The following is a 20,886-nucleotide window of genomic DNA, read 5'->3' as shown; positions in this document are numbered from 1 at the left end:
CTTAATCCAATCAGTTTGGGCTGGATCAGATTTTATGAACAAGAGTATATGTTTACGATGGATAATATTTTTATGGACTAATTGTTCATTTGATAATGCGAGTTTCTGTTATAAATACTGGTGGACTCTCGTCAACATAAACAAAGAGAACTAATAGAACTTATGTTTTAGTAGAATTTTTTAAAAGTTCATGGTGGACTCACCCCGAACCCTAAGTGACTCCACCATTGCATAGCCCCATGTGACTCCACCATTGCATACACGGTGTTTATATAAGCAAAAAGATACATAATTCTCCCTTAATTATAAATATTTTATATTTAGGCAAGACTTGACAAAAATAAATATATATTCAAAAAAACATCAAGGGTTTGTCCGTTTAGGTTGGGAGGTATTGAAAAATGTTTGTACCAACGGTTCTGAACGCTTCAAACAATCAAATGTTGGGAGGTGTTTGAGACGAACCCAACCGTCCCTAAACGGGCAAGCCCCAAAGGGAATATTGTTTTGTGCAAGTAGAGATTAAACAAGAGATCAAACTAAAAGTAAAGGGAATAATGGGTCGCCCGTATGACCTCAAGGTATTGGATGCACTTCGTGGGCCATGTATAAGAGAAATTTTTAAAAAAGAGATAAAAGCACAATATCACGAAATCTCATACCATATACACAAATATTAAAAAAAAGGAGATTATTTCTGCAAAATTACAAACTTCTCTCCGTGTAACGCTAGGAGAGGAAACATCTGCTCCGTTTTTGGTTTTATGATCTTGGCTGGCTTTTACTGAATTTGTTGGTTCATTGTATCAGTACCAACACCTTACAAAAGAACCAGCGATCTAGCTAGGGTTTCTTCGTGTTATTCTGTAGTACTTGAGCGGCCGTTCTGCGGGGATTGTCTGTCAATGGCGTGCGTTTACATTCCTGTGCAGAATTCGGAGGAAGAAGTTCGGGTGGTCCTGGATCAGCTCCCAAAGGATGCTTCCGACATACTCGACATTCTCAAGGCCGAGCAAGCCCCTCTCGATCTCTGGCTCATCATTGCGGTTTATTTTCTCTCCTGTTTTTTCAATTTGCTTGTCCAATTTAATTGTTGAGTGACTTATTCACAACTCCTTTCACGTTAATTTAGAGGTTAGGAATTTATTGCATCTGTTATTTGGATGTTAGGAATTCTAGGGCATGTTTCAGTACTTGTTGAAAGTAAATTTGAGCAAGAGGTTAACTTCAATTCCTCGGGGTTAAGTCAGTGGTCAATGCTGTGGATTGTGGGGAGAATAATTTTTCTGTTACATATCTGCTGCCAAATTTCATGTGTCATTTTTTTTTTGTTCTGCTGCTTTATTTAGTGACATGGTGCAAGTTCTTTATATTAATACGATGCAGAGGGAGTACTTCAAACAAGGAAAAACCGAACAATTTCGCCAAATTTTGGAGGAGGGTTCTGGTCCTGGTAACTCTTATCTCCCGACTTGCCACTTTTTCAAGTATTATCACATATTCTTTCAAAAAGAAAATGATTTTGAAGGTTTTGTGTTACCTATGTGTTTGTGTTGATGATTTTTTGTTATGCCTTTTCCTGTAATCACTTAATATCTTACATGTTTTGATTGCAAGGGTTCCTTTTTTGCAGACATTGATGAGTATTATGCTGATGTTAGATATGAGAGAATTGCCATTTTAAATGCATTGGGGGCTTACTATTCCTACCTTGGAAAAATTGAGACGAAACAGAGAGAAAAAGAGGAACATTTTATTTTGGCAACACAATACTACAATAAAGCATCAAGAATCGACATGCACGAGCCGTCTACTTGGGTTGGGAAAGGTGCACATAATGGCTCTACTGAACCTTTTCTTTTTTTCCCTGAATGGAGAAAGTTAATCTTATTGAAATGCACCAAGATGGTGCCAGGGAGTAAGGCAGCACTGAGCTTGAAAGTGTGCACAAAACAAGCTTTTAAAAATCTCATCAATTAATCACCATTTTTTATTTTTTCCTGTGGATATTTGACAAAGTTGTTGCTCTCCTTTTATCAGCTCCATAGCAAGTTTTGGTTCTTAGCTGACGTACAACTGCTTAGTGTGGTATTTTTGTGTGTTAATTTTGTTGTGGGTATGTTCAGGATGACCTTTAGACCCATTTAGCAGTTCACATACTTTTCCATGTTGACAGTCTAGCAACTGCGCCGTGTGATCTCTGTGTAGCTGTAGAATAAGTCTCCTTAGTCCTTATTAAGTTTTCGGGTTATTGTGTCATTGAGGCTTCTGTTTGTATATAATTTTGCTTCATTTGGTGGTATTTTCTTATTTGATTGATTATTCTTTTCGGGCAACATATTTTACTTCCTAAAGTTGCTGATGACTTTGTTCTATCAAATTTTCAAAATCTAATTGTGAACCTTCATTTCAGAAAAGGGTCTGAAGAGGTCCTAAAAATATCTGCTTAGAGCTTTGCCATTTGATGCTTGACTAGTAGTATATCAATAATGTATCTCAATAGCTATGCTACTGGCTCAATTGTTGTAGTTTAATATGTTGGACATCATGTGTGGTGCAACTTTCTGGTTGTGGATTTACCTAGTGTTTATTTACTTTGATTACTGAGTGCTGTGTACAAGAAGCTGCTAAAAATTCCTATATGTTCAAAACTACATTTGGGATTCCGGAACTTACTGATTTTTGTGGTTATTTCTCAACTGTAAAAGTTGATATTAATATCATTCTTGAATGGGTACTTAAAGAAGAATCTGGACTGCCAAACTCATTATTAGATGGCTGATACTTGGAATGCTGCATCGCTGGAATTCTCACAATTTCAAGGCATGTCTACTGCTTGCAGGTCAGCTTTTACTAGCAAAAGGTGACATAGAACAGGCATCTTCTGCGTTTAAGATTGTATTGGAAGGAGATCGTGACAATGTACCTGCTCTCTTGGGTCAGGTATGTTGTTAATTTTTTTTGAAGTTAACTATTGCAGTCTCTGTTATTGTGGTCGTTTGTGAGGATATTGTCCACCTTGATAATGTCATTGGTAAACATCATACGCTAGGAGACCTTGGATGGTATATGATGTTTGCCAATCACTGTAATTGGACTAGGAAAATCTGAATGTGATATGGACCTTTAACACTGTTATTTGGGTGGTGAATATTAGCATTCTTTCTTAGCTGATAGCATGGACTATACAAAGGGAAGAAAAAAGCGGTTCAATGTCTTAGAATATGGTATAAATGATGTAAAATGCCCCAGACCAACAAGTTAACTTATTGGGCTGAAGCATTTCACATAATTTATACATACTCTAACACCTTCCATAATTTGGTTTGGGGAATTTCACATCATTTATACCATATTCTAGCACCTTTCATTAGTTAAATGATGGAAATGCAAATTTGTGTTTTGGATTTTCTCATCTGGGGTGATATGGACAATTGAATTCACAGACTTTTTTTGCCTGTCATCATAAATTTTGTACGTTCTTCAGTAGCCATAAAATTTATATGCTCTTCAGATACTGGCACGATTTACCATATTTTTCTCTCTATATATGATGAGAGAGCTCCATGCGTAACACAAATAAACTGTCAATAGCAAATCCACTGATGCAAAAGCTTAGAAAGAGGCATGGGGGTTGATAACAGAGATTTTTTTATATCTGCTACTGGAATAAAGTTTCTGTGTTGCCTTGAAACACTCTTTAAATTTGTATAAAGAGATATCTGATCAGTGTAAGTAGACCTTGAAGACTAAATCAGCGCCTGATGTTCCATTTGTAGATTAGATTTTCTTCTCTTTACAGCTAATAGCTTGTCCTGGATATCTGCAGGCATGTGTTGAGTTCAATCGTGGACATTATTCTGAATCTTTGGAGTTGTATAAGGTTGGTTATTTTCATCTTTAATCTATTCCATTAGGAAGCAGTGTGTAGGAAGCAGTGTGTACCTTTTCAACATATGGAGTTGCGTGTCTTAATATGAGTACGGGCCTTGAATAGCAATTTCTATGCATAAAATTTATTTTCTGCTACAAGTATGCATTTGATATTTCTGTTGACCTTTATTTTTTACTTTCTGTGAGAGGGCCTTGCTAGTACATCCTAATGGTCCTGGAGTTATGAGACTTGGCATAGGTTTTTGTCGTTATAAGTTGGGTCAATTCGAAAAAGCACGGCAGGCATTTCTGCGGGTTTTGCAGGCAAGTAGCCAAGTAGCATTTACCATTTCTTTCTGATGTACGGAGTTCATGTGAATCAACTGCAGCTGCTGCAAGGTAATTATGATTTGTCTATTGATTTCCCTAATTCCTTAACTGCAGTTAAACCCAGAAAATGTTGAGGCTCTTGTCGCACTTGCTATTTTGGATCTGCAAACAAACGAAGGTGATTTGCATTACCATGTGTATTTATTTTATAATGATGCATACTTTTTACGTTAAACCATTGTTTGCTTTGTTATACTTATCATCCTGCTGTGTTTTTTGCACAGCTGGTGGAATAAGGTCAGGAATGGAAAAGATGCAAAGAGCTTTTGAGATATACCCCTACTGTGCTATGTCTCTGAATTATCTTGCCAATCACTTTTTCTTCACGGGTCAACATTTCTTAGTTGAGCAACTCACTGAAACTGCTCTATCTGCTACCAATCATGGACCAACAAAGTCACATTCCTACTACAACTTAGCACGATCTTATCATAGCAAGGTCTGACACATTGCCTTTTTTGCTCAGCACAATACTGACCTTTTCTTGTCTGTTACTGTTTGCCAACATAAATGAAAGGTTGCATTTGGAATTTTTTTCATTCATAAGTTGCCAAAGTATACAATCTTTCTCTCTATTTTTTTTGGGGGTGGGGTGGGGGGTGCAGTCTCAAATGACTTTTTATCTCCTGTACCTGATCTGTCCTCGTCCATCAGGGGCCATCACCTTTTGAATAATCACCAGACTGTTAATGGGATATTGGGATGACTTACCTTCATATCTTTTTCATCATCATTTTTACTGCATAATCTTTTTAACATGCCACTTTATATCTACCGTGTTATCTGATTCAAGGGATGTTTTTGTGGCTTCATTTTAGATTTGCACCTTGTTTTTGTCAGACAGAGAAGGCCATAACGGTGATCATGCCTACTGGCTCAAGTCTGATCGTATTATAGGGCATTCTTGATTGTCCTAGTAACGATTTGTGCATTCTTGATTGTCCTAGTAACAATTTGTTATATGTGATAATGTTAAGCAAGCTATTTGAGAAAAATATTGAACATGTTATCTTATTTGTTGGTGTAGAAGATACCATTCTCCCATTTCATGACTTTTATATTCTTTTCGTCCTGGATTACTTGTAAGCTTCCAATGGATATTTTAAGTGACCACTATGTTTTTTTTGCTAGTTTTGGCTGCTGATGTTAGCAATTTCATTTCTCATTGACTGCAGGGAGACTTTGAAAAGGCTAAGGCATATTATAATGCATCCGTCAAGGAAATCAATAAGCCTCATGAGTTTGTATTTCCTTATTATGGTCAGTAGACACAACAATCTTCACCTTTTCATTTATGCCTTGCTCTTCGATTCTTTGCCTCATGTTTTTGCGTCTTCAAACTCCCCAATCGGGGAATATAAATATAACATTTTGAAGTTTTGAGTTTTTTTCCCTCCCTTTCCTCCTTTCCTTTCTTTTTCATTAATCTGTAAAAATGAAAGTGGTTAGTATTCATGAAGGGCTTCCTGATTAAATGTCTTGAATGTGAGCTAATCCTTTCCTGAAACTGTAGTACGAGGATGTTCCTCCTTGATTCGGTTGATTAGTTGGTTAACCTTTACAGAGAAGCCCGCTGAGAAATCTCTTCATACATGACCATGACCAGCTTTTGCAAGTAATGTTCAAGATATTTGTTTAGCGCTTGTGGTTGTTCTGAATCTCTAAAAGTTTTAGATTCATGAGTGCTAGTGCCGTCAACAATATTGATTGGGAGTAGAACATAATACTCATTGTGGCAAGAAGAGATAGGGGGAGATGCTGCCGGGGGGTAGTTGAAGAGAGGAGTTGAGCAGTGTGCTCCAAGAAGTTGAGCCAAGAGTCAAGCAAGATGATCTATCAAGTGACAACAAAGAAAGAAAAGCATCCCTACCATAACAGAAACCCAAATTACCAAATTCAGAAAGCCAGCAAAAGCACTCAGCCTAATATGGCCAAAAGCAACTATTAAGGCTGAGATCTCTGTAGTAGCAGGTTAAGGAGAGCACCCCACGAATACCAAACACTGAGCATTTCCTTGAGGCTTCACCATTCAGAAAATGTCATATAAGTTTTATCCATGCCTGCAAATCATGAGTGGTACAACCGCATTGTGTGTCATAAACATTTCTAGGTTTTGTTTTTTTAATAAGTCATTTTTTAAAAATTTGTTATTATTAATTAGCATGAGAGGTTCCTGGTTCAAGTCCTAAGGAGTAGGCTACCACTAGGCGAAGAGCTCATTTTTTATAAACATTTCTAAGAAGTTATGCTATTAGGCAATCCATTATATTGTTTGATGCAATTGAAGAGCCAGAACAATAACAAACATTTTCACGATTATGATTATTTATGTACTGTTGCTATGTATTTGTTCTACTGTCAAGTCTATATATGACTTATTATTGTTTGTCAACAGGTTTGGGACAAACGCTACTGCACTTGGGAGATTTAAAAAACGCATTGTTAAACTTTGAGAAGGTTTTGGAGGTTTACCCTGAGAATTGTGAGACCCTGAAAGTATGTGGCTAAAATAAATGGAATTGGGATTTATGTTCAGTGACATACCTGCTCCACTTTGACCCATTAAGTGCATTTTAATTTTGATGTGAAAATGATGTCTTTGTTTTAGGTTCTCGCACACATATATGATCAGCTTGGGCAGATCGAGAAGGCTCGTGAATTTTTGAGGAGGGCAACAAAAGTTGATCCGCGTGATGCCCAGGTAATTTATAATATCATTTACATTTCTCCTGTTTGCACTCGTGACTCCCTGAGTCCCTGTGATTATGCATTGGGACAAAAAAAAAGTGTTCCTCTGAAACAGTGGTTGACTTGGCTGGTGCATGGATCATGGTGGTTTCATCCGATCTTTGTTTTGTGGTGCTGAAATTGGTTTATTGTTTGGGATTAAAGAAAGATGACGATGATGCCTTGTGCTGATAGTTCCGCAACATGGCAGAAATATATGATCCACCTTTTTAATTGTTTAAAACTTACTGGAATGACCCAATGAATCTGCAGAAGTATCATTCTAAGTGATAATGAAAGCGTAAATTTTAACCTTCCTACATAGTGAACTTTTTTGCTCCCTAGTATGTGTCACCTTTTCTCGTGATACTTCTATTCCATGCTGTATCCTCTAGTGGCAAAGGATTTATGATCAAGTTCTATATTTTGTTCTCTGTATTCTTTCAAGTGTAATGTATTTCAGAGAAAGCAAATGCATACTGTTGCATAAATAACATCAGCACTCTTCAACCCGAGTCTGTTTTTCCCAATAAGATTGTGTGCGACCGTTTACTCTCCTATGCATATATATTTCTAATTGAACACAATTGATTCTGGCGATGCAAAAATGAATGAAGGGATAAAATACCCAGTATCATGTACAAGTAGGTTATTAAGTATGTATTGTTTTGTTCTCTTGTTGGTTTTTCCCTTAAGGCTAAATTATAAGAAAGAATTTCTAGACACTTGTTCTGCTATTAGCTAAAGGACATTTTATTTGTCTGCCCTGGTTTTGCTATAATTGATGAATCATTGCAAACTTTGGAGAGCAAGCAGTCTAAACTCGGTCAATTCTTAGGAATGGGGAGTCTAGCTGTGCTGAACTTTGATTTTATATGATTAAACAAGACAATGACTCTTTACTTATATTAACTTATGAAGGTAAAATAGCAACTTTAAAATTATAGAAGTTCTACTTTGTGTACCAAGAACCTGTAGGATATAATTTATAGAATCATTTCAAGATCCACATATACTTTTTTTCTTGTATTATGGTTTGCATCTTTAGCGTGATTCATCATCATGGATATTATGAATTTAAGTATAAACAATTGAATGTGTGCGGTGAGCTATATGCTATTACTTTTGCCTTTTTAATTCTGCACTATAATGCAGGCGTTTCTTGATTTGGGGGAATTGCTAATTTCTTCTGACACAGTTGCTGCTCTAGATGCCTTCAAAACGGTAAGAAATGCCCATATCTCTCTTTTATTGATTGTCATTATTGATTTTTGAAATCAATGGAAGCCCTGTCTCATTGACTTCTGCATATTATTGTTTTATATTCTTAATAAAATTGAAGTACTGGTACAGGCACGTGGTCTTCTGAAAAAGGTAGGTCAAGAAGTGCCAACAGAAGTGCTTAACAATGTTGGAGTTTTCCACTTTGAAAGGGAAGAATACGAGGTTTGTGCAATTCCTCTGTATATAATCAATGCATTGTGGGATTCTTTTTATATTACAGCTCCAAAGCTTTGCTAATCTGTTATATTACTGTGAGTTGTATTTGTCTTCTGGAAATTAAATTAAATTAACTTTCCACGAAAATAGCTTTAATGCCTTCCCAATTTTCAGACTGCTTTACAAGCTTTCAAGGATGCTCTAGGTGATGGCATTTGGCTTACTCTACTTGATGGTAAAGCAAAGATTGAAGTTGATGCAACGGCGTCTGCCATTCAATACAAGGACGTGCAATTGTTTCATCAACTTGAGGAAGCTGGTTTTTCCTTGGAACTGCCTTGGAATAAAGTCACACCATTATTTAATCTGGCAAGATTACTTGAACAACTACATAACACAGAAACTGCTAGCACACTGTACCGCTTGATATTGTTTAAGGTATGTATGTGTTGCACCCCGCTCATGTGTGTTTCATGCTTGTGTTGGGGGCAGGATCTCCACCATATTTGTCCATATCCTCCTGCTCTTCCTATCTCTCTCTCTCTAGGTGTAAATACCATACAATCACATAAAGAAAGAACGAGGATTTCTTACTTGGTGTATTGGGATGTGAAAACAATTATCATTTACAAATCTGTCTTCTCCAACTGGTTATGAAATTAAAACTGGGGGCATTGTAAATTAAAACGTCAGAGTTTGATGTTTGTTAGCCCACCGTGGCTATTACTATCAGTTAAGATTAGTTACTTTGTCATTCAACCCTATAAAATAACTTGTTGGGTTGAGGCATTTCACATCATTTATATATATATATATATATATATATATATATATATATATATATATATATATATATATTCTAGCACCCCCCTTATGTGTGGATTGGACAATCGACGGCCCAACACGTGCACAACAAATGAGGCCCAACACTAGGGCTACTCTCACACAAGACCCTCACTTGGGCAACACAAAGGCCCACAATTGGGGGCAACTACAAATGAGAGTTTAAATTATGGAAGTTAAGGTTTAAACCCAAGACCACCGATTAATTACTTTGCCATTCAACCCATAAATTAACTTGTTGGGTTGGAGCATTTCACATCATTTATATATATTCTAACACTATCCATGGGCAGTGATGCTCATTGAGAAGATACTGAATAGAGTAATTGTGCCTGAGAGGTGTTCAAGGATTAAATTGCCGTAGTTTTGGCAGTAGACATGTTATGATGTAAATGCATGCTTAAGATAAAAGCGGAGGAAGAATGTTGCTATTAGATGTAGTTCAGTATTTTTTTCCTTATTGGTTTAATCTGTGAAATTTCCCTTTTTTATGCTGCAGTTTACATATTCGTATTCCAATGGGAGATGTTTGACCTTTCATGCATGATCCTTATTTTTCCATACTGGATTATTTGGACTTGTTTGATGCATTTGTCCTTCTTTTCTACAGTATCCAGACTATGCAGATGCTTATTTGAGGCTTGCTGCCATTGCAAAAGCTAGAAATAATCTTCAGATGAGCATTGAACTGGTTGTTATCACACTCTATGACTCATATGTTTCATTCAATAGGGTTGTTATCATTACACTTTTTTGATGAAAATGTGCCACCCCCTTCTTTTGATTTCTTCATAGGTAAATGATGCTCTGAAGGTGAATGACAAGTGCCCAAATGCATTATGTATGCTTGGAGACTTGGAGCTTAAAAGTGATGATTGGGTTAGAGCAAAAGAAACCTTCCGTGCTGCCAGTGATGCAACCGATGGGAAGGATTCTTATGCATCTCTCTGTCTTGTGCGTACGTTGTGTCTTGCTTATTTATTTAATTTATATTGGGGTATCTTGTATTTCATCCATATCAACTTCAAATAACATGTCATGTCTGCCCAAGCCCAATGGAAAATAAATTGTGTTAGGCCTGTGGTTGACTTTTTACAAACATTAGTTTGATTTTAGTTTTTAAGCTTTTATTGTCGGATGTCACCACATTCAATGTGCGTTTTTGACATTGGTAAGGGGAACTGGAACTACTTTGCTGCACTTCGCAACGAGAAAAGAAATCCTAAGTTGGAAGCTACCCATTTGGAAAAATCAAAGGAGCTATATACCCGAGTATGATATTCTTTATCTTTGTTGCTTTGTTGTACTAATCATTGTTTGTATCTCTATCAAATTTCTAATGCTTCCATACCTTCTGATTATGGATTTATATCCCAAAACAAAATTTTGTTAACTTGTGTACTTAATATGATGTTTTGATCCAATAATTGTTGTAGAGTTTTAGCTTCATACATGTACATTGAGCTATAACTTATAAGGAGTTACAAAAAAAGAACTGAGGTTATAAGGCTTATATCTACTTTGGTGAAGAATGCATACAATATACAATGAAAAAGAAAACATAAAGTATTGAAGAGCTGTGGTAGAAGTGTGATTTCTTGTGAGTTGTCTAGATATTGTAATAATTTCTTTGAGGGGTTTCTTTAGATGTATCCTAATCACAGTTCTTTGAGGAGATTTCTCTAGATTTATCCTAATCTGATCTGTTTAGGCGTCGTACAGTACTTTTTTATTTTTTTGTTGAGTTTGTAGCCTTTTCTGTCTGGCTTTTTCCTTGTTCTTTCTCTTTGGGTTGCACTACCTTTGTGCCACTTAATAAAGTTCTTTTGTATTTTCAAAAAAAGTGTGATTTCTTGTGACACTTGAACAGGTTATAAACAAATTAGATACATATTTCCCCCTCTTAATTCTGTCAAACAATAGAGCTGCGGATAAAAGAAAGAGGACAATTATATGATTACTATTCTTTTTTATAGGATTGGTGTGGAAAATAGAGGGCAGATGATTAATGTTTCACAAATGAAACTTTGAAACCTTTTTTTCCTTTTCCAAGTCGACTTAGGCATGTTTGCTTTTGTTACCTTAGTAGATTGGCATGTTTTCTAATTTCAGTACATTGAGTGGTGTGTGATGAATTGAGGATTGCATGCATTGACGATAAAGAAAAGACAGAATTGAGACAATTAATCTTTCATTGAATAATCTGTCCATTGTTTACATAAAACAGTAACCTTATTAAAGCCAGGTTCAAGTTTATACCACAACCACAAAATGGCCAAAAGAGCCATTTGATTTTTTTTAAGCTTGTTATGTTGGCAAGGTTCTAGTGAGCCTCTTGCAGTTTTCTATATGTTTTTCGTTTTAAAATGAAGGCTAGAAGATGAACCAGCTCCAAATCAGCTGTGTTTTGAATTATTATATTGGTCCAGTGTGACTCAATTAATTATGTAATGAAGTTATTACATGACCAGTGCAATCTCTTAAAAATAGAAATGTCCTATTCCTTAAGAAAGGCGCCTAAACAAAGTCCCAAAAAAAACACATAGGCGCTTGCCCAGAGGTGAGGCACAAGGTGCTGAGGTGCATGCCTCGGCGGTGCCCGAGTGAAGGCGCCTTGCCTGGAGATTCAAAAGGTGCTCTAGGTGCCCTTGCATTGCCTGAGTGCCTATGCTTTCACCTTTGACAGCTGTGGATTTTGGTGCCAATACTTAATACTGATCTATAAATATGCTGACTTAATGTAGGTTCTGGTTCAGCATACAGCTAATCTATATGCTGCCAATGGCGCTGGAGTGGTCTTGGCAGAAAAAGGTCATTTTGATGTTTCAAAAGATATCTTTACTCAGGTAGCCACTAACAGCTTAGTCATTCACTTATTGTTATATAGGCTGTGAATGTAAAACATTTTCAAAGTGTCTTGTACTACTCAACCCAAATACATGCACACAAGCATATCTTGATTTTTTAAATGTTATAGGTCCAAGAAGCTGCTAGTGGAAACATTTTTGTGCAGTTGCCAGATGTGTGGGTAAATTTGGCCCATGTTTATTTTGCCCAAGGAAATTTCGCATTGGCTGTTAAGATGGTGAGTTCATCTAACTTGTAGATAGAGACATATCAACACCAACACACAACTCCATGCGTGTGCGTATGTTTGTGACAATTTATTTTTATCACTGCTTACGTATTTTTATGATGCTGACTACTTGTAGTATCAAAACTGCTTGCGGAAGTTTCACTATAATACGGACTCTCAGATTCTCCTCTATATAGCTCGTACTCATTATGAAGCTGAGCAGTGGCAAGATTGCAAGAAAACTCTACTAAGAGCCATCCACTTGGCACCTTCAAATTACACCCTGAGGTTTGATGCAGGTGTTGCAATGCAGAAGTTTGCCGCATCAACCCTACAAAAGCCAAAGAGGACAGTAGATGAGGTATTTTGGAGACCTTTCCTCTTTAAACGTTTATTGTCCCTCCCTATTACATTTTATTGAAACTTTCTTTGTTACCATGAGTGGCTCTGACTCTGTAATTCTATCTAATTTTAGGGAAATTGCTTACATAGCACAAGAATTGTTGTGCAGTACCATAACTTAGTCTGAGGATGATAACATTTCTGATACTTCCAAAGTAAGAATTCTGGAATGTCATGTGATAAACATTCTAATTACACCATTATAACTTTTTTTTTCTCTGGAGATCCAATGATACGGTGTCCTCAATGTATACAATATTGTTAGAGTTTGTTGAAATTGATATTCAAGATGTAGAACAGTGGAAGAGTTAAACAAATGAAGACTTTCTTGCAAAGGTAGATGGTTCATTTGAGGAAATGCTGGGGTCATCTTAAAATATTAATAATTGCATTGGGGAGAAGGGATATCATCGATCAAGTTGTTTTGCAATGGCAATACGAAGGGGGGAATTGTGGGTTGAGGTTTTCAAAAATCATGATTACTGATAAGATGTGGTTTAAATTGTATAATGGAGGATAACTGGTAGTTCGCTATGAGCAGGATGAGACTTTCTTCAGTATCTGTTGGCAGTATCATTTTTTGATTATGTCATTTGTCTCTTTTCATTTATGAAAAATGTCTGCTACATGCCTACATTTTTTTTCTGTTGGTTTATTCTGCAGCTATCATGCATGAAATCATTGTTGATTGTTACTTTTTCATAACTTATTATCTGTTTATAATACTTCAATGGTACTACAACTCATCTGCCGGAAGCTACATTTAGTACATTGAAGTAGATGTACTACAACTCTAGTCATGGACCAAAGGTCTTGTAAGCAGGGTGCGTATGGGACGCGGGTATCGGGGTTTACCATGTAGTATGCGGTCCAATGTGGCCTTGTCTTGGATGGATTCCCTGCTACAAAAAAAGTAGATATACTCAGTTCTCTCTCTCCCTCTGTGCCCTTTAATCTGGAGTTTGGAATTGTAATATTGCAGGTGCGTTCAACAGTTGACGAATTGGAGAATGCTGTTCGTGTATTTAGCTTGTTGGCTGCCGCTTCCAATCTTCATATTCATGGGTTTGATGAGAAGAAAATTAACACCCATGTTGAGTATTGCAAACATTTACTTGATGCTGCAAAAGTTCACCGAGAAGCGGCTGAGCGAGAGGAGCAGCAGATCAGGCATAAACAAGAAGTAAGCCGTCAGTTGGCATTGGCTGATGAAGCCCGCCGTATGGCTGAAGAACAAATGAAATTTCAGGTTTGCTGATCTGAACTTAGTCAATACACTGTCAACCTTCAGTGTAGATATTTTTTATAAGAGTGTCTATTTTTCAAAAATTCATTACTTGCTACTTTTTGGGGAAATAGTTGGAAAAAAGGAAACAAGAGGATGAGCTAAAACGAATGAAGCAGCAGGAAGAGCACTTTGAGCGAGTGAAGGTAATTGATGAACAACCATAAATTAGAACTTTTTGATCATCTGTCGCTTCTGGAATTTTAAGCTTAGCATGATTAATGTATCCTTGATTGTCACTCGCTTTGAATATTTTGATGATGTAAGAAATAGATAATTGTGTGGACGTTATTTTTGCCTTCTCCTTTTCTTTACTAATGGTGTGGAGCTAAGAGGCGTGGGATAGGTTGATTGGATGTTAACGCATTTTTTGGTAGTAAGGATGAGTAAGTTGAGTCAAGGATCGGTGAGAGAGAAGGAAAGACATCTGGAACAGGTCAGTTTGCTGTTCCTTTGTTTGTTTGGTTGAGAACAAAAGGAAAGACAGTAATAGAAGTGCGCAATTATTGAATTAACAATTTCACTTTTAGCTTATGCTCTGTTTATGGCAGTGGAGAGTTTGTAGGGAAACAACTTTATTGGTAGACAACTGTAGTAGGGTTGGCCACTTTCATTGATATACAAACCTCAAAAGTATGACAATATACAATATTATCTTTCCATACAATCTCTACAGTCGAAATTTATACAAAATATATTTTATTTGGTTTGACAATTGGAGATCTAGCTACATGAATTAAGCCAAGACTTATGGGATTTATCATTTTGGGAGCTGGTACAACTATTTTCCTTAACTGCTTCTCCACATATGTGGGAATAAGATCTGCATTATCCTGTCTGTCCTCAACCCCACCCACTGTGAGAGCCTTGTGCACTGGAGTTGTTTACCTAATATCCCTCCTCAAGCTAGCAGCGAGTAAAGGGCTTGCACCAGTCATGGTGTGCTTGTTATGAAATAAGTAAAATCTTGGTTGAGAAAGGCTTTTTTCTAAATATATAGATCACTCAGGGCTTCACCTTTGTGACACCATCAGTAATCTGCTCACAAAGGTAGTGATAGTCCAAAGCAATATACTTGGAGTGATAGAGTGGGACTGGATTTGAAATAAATATATCACTTCAAAGAGTAACTGCTCGAGAAGATAGAGGGCAATGCAATGTGCGAAGAAGGTCAGCGATCAGCGATCCATGTGAGCTCGGTGGCTGTTGGGTCAAGGGAACTGTATTCAGGCTAAGCACTGGAATGAGAGACGGTTTGTTGTTTCGCACTCCAAGAGATTAAACTTTAACCAAGAAAAATTGCAAAACCTGATGTGAAACGATGTGTCCGAACACCCTTCACAATAAGTGTCTGAATAGGCAATAAGCGATTGAGAAGTAGCAGAAACAGAGGCCAAGACATAAGAAATGGTCCTTGAGCATAGCATAAAATGTGTTTGACTGTTTGAAAATGAGACTCAGTAGGTGCATGTAAATATTGGCAAAAGGTGTCAACGACTCAACACTATAAGCAATATCAGGCTGCATAAGAACAGGGTACTGATAAGCACCAACAAAAGAGGGATGTAAGGCAACATCACTAAATGGCTCACCGGTACCTGTCTACCAGATAAACGTAGTGTGAACAGCCATCAGAGTAGCCATGGTTTTGCAATCGATCATTCCAGCCCGAGCAAGAAGATCCAAGTTAAAAGCAGAAGTTTTCTGTACCTCAATACTCCAAAAAGATGTCGTTTGTCAAGATCCTTCACGGAACACTGAAGATAGAGCTAACTAACAAAAGACTGAAGCAGAGAAGCTTACTCCCGGCAAGAACAATATCGCTGGTGTCGTGTAGTAGGGTTAGCCACTTTCTCTGATAAATAAGATTTACTATACACTTTCGGTATAAGCTGCACACTATACATTAAGGTAAAGTATATTTGTCATGGTTTGACAAATGGAGATCGAGCTACATGAATTCTGCCAATACACATGGGATTTATCATTTTAGGGGCTGGTATGACCATTTAATGGGCACGGTCTTGTCAATTACTCCACTTTTGAATTAGGACTGATTAGTGTTGGTAGATATGGGAGAATTTGATGAAAACCGTATATCAGTCCTCCTCCAGAATCACCGGTTTCGTAGATATATGGAGTCATTTCGTTATTAAATTTCTTTATTCAGATGTCATTGGCGTAGTTTGTTTTTATTTATTGTTATAGTATTATTTTCTTTCCTTAGTAGTTGGGTTGAGTACTTATGGTAATAAATCAGGTCATTATTAGAAAGATGCAGTTCTCTAAGTCGATTGATATCAAGTTTATATATTGGTTGATATGACATTGGTTTTAGGTACCTGTCAATAAAGAAGTTGAGAGCATTCTTAAATCCGCACCCGAGAGCTTGTATGGAATATTTGTTCCTGTACAAGTCTCAATCCTTTTAATCTAGAGTTCTAGACTTTCATCATTGACGCTTTCATCAAGAGGTCCTTCAAGCTCTGGAGGAAGCCATGATTTACTTAAGAGAAGAAAGTTTGATCGTTTCAATGGGCGAGATAAAAAGAAAGGATTGAAAAACTTGAAGCCAACTGTCAATCTATTTGCCAAGGATTCCTTAGAGGTTATCTGAGAAATCTTTGAAATTGCTTGTGGATGATCTTCATAAATGGAAATGTAGATCTCGAGATCCATAATAATCAGTCATTGTGCTTAAATATCAAAGCGCGAGAATCAAAGTAGTTTTCGTAAGTAGGAAAGCAAACACGAGAAATCCTGTGGGATTAATATCTATTGTTATTCATCAGTTGATGAAAAAGAGGAAGAATCATCCATGGTGTTAACTGAGTTAGATGATGAAGAGGGGGAATTATCACCACCCTTATTTGATGAATATCTGGCTGAAGAAGAAGATGGTGATGAAGGTAATTGCTACTGAGGAGTTCTCGACTATAGTCATTACAAGATGCATCTGGTTGATGATTATTTTGGCTCAACCATAAAGAATGTGTTGGATTTCTGTTTGTCTACTCCTCTGGCCCACGGCACGCTACTAAGCATGCTGGTTCTTGTTTCAATGTGATGCATTTTATTCATGAGACCATTATCGCCGTTGCCTATGGCCTAACCAATAAGACGGCAAATGTTACTGGAAAAGCTGTGTTAACATTTGACTTTGGAGTTTAGGACTTTAGATGACAGAATGTTGAACGGCTTTATGAAGCTATGTAAGTGGACGAGCAAGGACATTAATTTATATGCCAGATTCATAGGAGGATGAAAGTTGATTGCGGGAGGGAAAAGAGAACATGCCCCTACAAGGCACCCCATTGCTCGAATCTCCATTAAGATAATCATTCATTTGGGGTATTACATTCTATTCAACATAATTTGTTCGAGATTTTAACAAAGTGTATTGATTTCAAGATTGAACCTTGAGGAAAAGGTTCTTATTAAAGAAAAGGAGAATGATGAATTGAAAATTGTTTCTCTGCCAAAGCTGCTGGATTTGTCAAGATTTGGAGTCATTTTGTTATTATCTTTATTTAGAAGTCACCAACTTAGTTTATTGTATTTATTCTGGTATTATTTTCTTTCCTTACTTGTGTTGAGTCCTTATAGTAATATATTGTTATTATGAGCAAGATGAAGTACTCCATGTCAATTAAGTAAGTATCAAGTCTAGTCTTCTATATATTAGAGTTGATGTAAAGTGTGGTTTTTAGGCAATTATCAATAAAGAAAATTTAGAGCATTCTCAAATCCTTTACCAAGGGCTTCCAAAGGAATCCTTCCTCTGTGCTCTCAATTGAAGATGGAAACTGCAATCTACCCCCTCTTTTTCCCTCCATCTGTCCTTGCAATCATTACCATAGATCGTTTAGTTTTTGCGTTTTTTTTTTTGAATTGTTTATTTGAAAAGAAGAAAATCAATTGACAAATTTAAGGAGAATAAAATTGTATAAATATGGCAGACATATATATGCAAAGCTGGATGAAAGAAAATTTAAAGTGATCGCTTTGCAATGTACTTGTTGGACTATAGCTCATTTGTGCAGGGGAATTGATGTGTTTACCTTAAGGTGTATTTGAGATTCTTGTACTTTTCATGAGGATTGGATTCTAATTGATGTGAAAAAGCTTTTGAGAATATCCAACTTCATCCTCGTCGTTCATATTTCTTTTAAGGTGCTTTTGTGTAAGTGCTTAGTAAATAGATTGTGAACTGGCAATTTATGCTCTTTTTCTTTTCCCCATGCCCTGGGTTTATATAGGAGCAATGGAAGAGCAGCATGCCTGCCTCTAGGCGGAGGGAGAAGTCTGATGTTGATGATGAAGGTGGGCATAGTGAGAAGAGGAGAAGGAAAGGTGGCAAGAGGAGAAAGAAGGACAAGAATTCAAAGTCACATTATGATGCAGATGAGGCTGAAGCCGAAATGATGGATGATCATGAAGAATTGGAAGATGACATGACGTACAGGGAGCCGAACAATCGTGGGAATGATGATGGGGATGGAGAAAATACCGAAGGCCTTCTTGCAGCAGCTGGGCTTGAAGATTCTGATGCTGAGGATGAGGTGATAATTATTAATTTTTTTTAATTCCCTTAATAATGATTGAAGTTGTGCTGTCAGCTTGAATTTGGTTACAACTTATACTGCTTATGTTTAAAGCTTACAAGTAAGAACACTGCAGAACAAATTTTTTTATTGTTTTGGTTAAAGTGTTTCTGGAAATTTTCCCCTCGATATTCTGCTTTATTAATTGAAACTGCTTTTGGCCTGGAATTTGGGACAATTGAATATTATCAGATTTTGCTGGCTAAGATTATTTTCTTACTCCTGATCAAACATTTTTTTATGCATAGACTGTGCCTTTGTCAACTGCTGAGCGACGAAGGAGGGCATTGTCAGAATCTGATGATGACGAGCCATTACAGAGGCCTATGATAGATGATTTTTCTGAGCTGAGGGTGAGTGATGAAGAAGTCAGAGAAGAGTAGTAAGATGAATGGATATGCTACTCTTGATGATGAGAGGGTTAAGATGGAGACATGTTGAACTCTTCCATCTAGTTATATGATAGAAGCGCAATTTTCATTCCTGGAAGCTGAATGGAGATGCTGCTCTTGACGATGATGGTTGATATGAAACGTTGAATTCCTCCGTATGTTGTTCATATTACAAGTGTATTTTTCATAATTTGTTGGGGTTCACTTGCTTACATCTCGAATTTTCTGTAGCTTAATTAATGATGTACAGTATGATTTTGTGTAATTGCCTTAAGGTATTTTTAATCAAAGTTGCAAATTCAAATATGAGCAATGTTGCGGTGCAGAATGGTGAATGGATGGTAGTCCACCAGGAGGAGTTTAGGGAAGTCTTGAATGATGTACACTTTGATTCTCTAGTCGCGATGCCACAGTGGTGCCGTTTACAATAAAGCTGAAAGATTTGTAGTGGTATTCGTTTTGTGAAATAGCAACTGTCATCGTTAAACAGGGAACAGATTTGTAGTAGTGTGATTTGTGTATATTTCTATGGACAGATCTTGAGCTAGCTCCGCAAGACATCTTCTTTGGAGCAAGATTTGATATTTTTTTTGCGTGGTCAACACTGTGCCCTAATTCTGTGGATTGGAATTGTTAGCCCAATCTCTTTCTACACAAGCAGGGTCGAGCCGATTCCGGGTAACAAACCCTGAATTTGAATTGTAATTTCCAGATTATGAATGGAAGAAACTACAGAGGAAATTTTTTGGGTGAAGCAAGAGGTTCAGATTTTCTTTATTTGGTAATAAATAACTGACACAAATTGAAATGAATATGCTAAAACAGGGGGAATCTAAACGCTCCAAACAAGGAAAAGTTTCTATAGAGCTCAAAAGTTCGGCCCCGCTGCAACGAAGGCCCAAAACTATGGGCCTAACCAAACAAATAAAGCTAAGCCCATTGTAAACTAGCCCATATGACAACAAGCTGAACCAAACCACTTGCGAAACTCAGCCCACAACAAAGTAGTCCATGTGACAATAAGCCTTAACCCTATTAGTATTACAAAGCATGGCCCAATAGTTACAATTGCAAGACTCAGTACGGCCCAATCCTTACTAGTGCAAAGTACGGCCCAATCTAGCAAAACGCAGTTTGGCCCAATCCTTACGAGTGCCAAGGGCGGCCCAATATTTACAAGGCCCATCCCACCAACTCTTCTCAGTCTCTTCCTCTGTTCGTCATCGCCTGGACTCCAAACTTTTCTTTCCCATATCTTCTGCTTTTTTTTTTGGGTCTATTTTTCCTCTTTTATTTTAACCATTAATGATGACAAATTACCTTGGCAGTTGGCATAGACCCAAATTTGTTGAGAATTAGAGGAAGAAAGAAAGATCCACATCGGAATCAGTTAGGGTTTTAGATGATTAAGACAAGGTTGCATTCTGATTAAACAAAGATTGATTGAATCCTTTTGTCATGTGTTTATTCTCTTGTGAAACCCACATGCAACTCTGATTTAAATGTCAGAATAATAATCTTTTGTAATAAAGAAGGTTAAGGTTTATATTATTTTAATGTTTTTGCTTGTGTCAAAACTCAAAAGGTCGGAACAGGTTTTCTTTTTCTTTTTTTGTTCCTGATGGAGGTAGGAACTGACAGTCAAGACAGAGAGAGAAAGAGTCAGACTGAGATATTTCATATTTCTGCCTGCTGTCGTCCCCACTACCACTGATTTACTGACATTTTACTGCCGAAAGTTATTCAACTGTGTATTAATAGGGCACTTCTCTGCTCTGCAGTCTGCACCTCTCTTTTGGACCAAAATAACCTCTAACCAACACCCCACCAGTCACCCCTCACCAGAAGCTTCAG

General features: G+C 37.1%; 1 protein-coding gene across 1 annotated transcript; it reads left to right on the top strand.

The window, feature by feature from the left end:
- Nucleotides 1-705: 705 nt before the first annotated feature.
- LOC119997092 (protein CTR9 homolog) lies at nt 706-19,343 on the top strand. The gene is made up of 24 exons (XM_038843891.1): nt 706-1,046; nt 1,387-1,453; nt 1,634-1,828; nt 2,843-2,943; nt 3,830-3,883; nt 4,081-4,197; nt 4,318-4,381; nt 4,488-4,702; nt 5,439-5,523; nt 6,659-6,759; nt 6,872-6,964; nt 8,146-8,214; nt 8,344-8,436; nt 8,605-8,868; nt 9,884-9,964; nt 10,069-10,227; nt 10,450-10,545; nt 12,018-12,119; nt 12,251-12,358; nt 12,486-12,710; nt 13,734-14,000; nt 14,111-14,182; nt 18,296-18,598; nt 18,889-19,343. Exons 1-24 carry the CDS (start codon nt 906-908, stop codon nt 19,021-19,023), a joined length of 3,207 nt encoding a protein of 1,068 aa, XP_038699819.1. The 5' UTR covers nt 706-905; the 3' UTR covers nt 19,024-19,343.
- The last annotated feature ends 1,543 nt before the right edge of the window (nt 19,344-20,886 follow it).

The sequence above is a fragment of the Tripterygium wilfordii genome, chromosome 4 (genome assembly GCF_013401445.1).
Source record: "Tripterygium wilfordii isolate XIE 37 chromosome 4, ASM1340144v1, whole genome shotgun sequence".
Classification (NCBI taxonomy): domain Eukaryota; kingdom Viridiplantae; phylum Streptophyta; class Magnoliopsida; order Celastrales; family Celastraceae; genus Tripterygium; species Tripterygium wilfordii.
Note: the sequence above shows the minus strand (reverse complement) of the source record. Positions and strands in the feature narration are given on the sequence as shown.

What these genes read in the sequence shown, in the direction of transcription:
- LOC119997092 (XM_038843891.1), top strand. Translation starts at nt 906, where the DNA reads ATGGCGTGCGTTTACATTCCTGTGCAGAATTCGGAGGAAGAAGTTCGG. An exon ending in AATCTTTGGAGTTGTATAAG is followed by an intron (nt 3,884 to 4,080) that starts GTTGGTTATTTT and finishes ACTTTCTGTGAG; the next exon opens with AGGGCCTTGCTAGTACATCC. An exon ending in TTCAGATGAGCATTGAACTG is followed by an intron (nt 9,965 to 10,068) that starts GTTGTTATCACA and finishes ATTTCTTCATAG; the next exon opens with GTAAATGATGCTCTGAAGGT.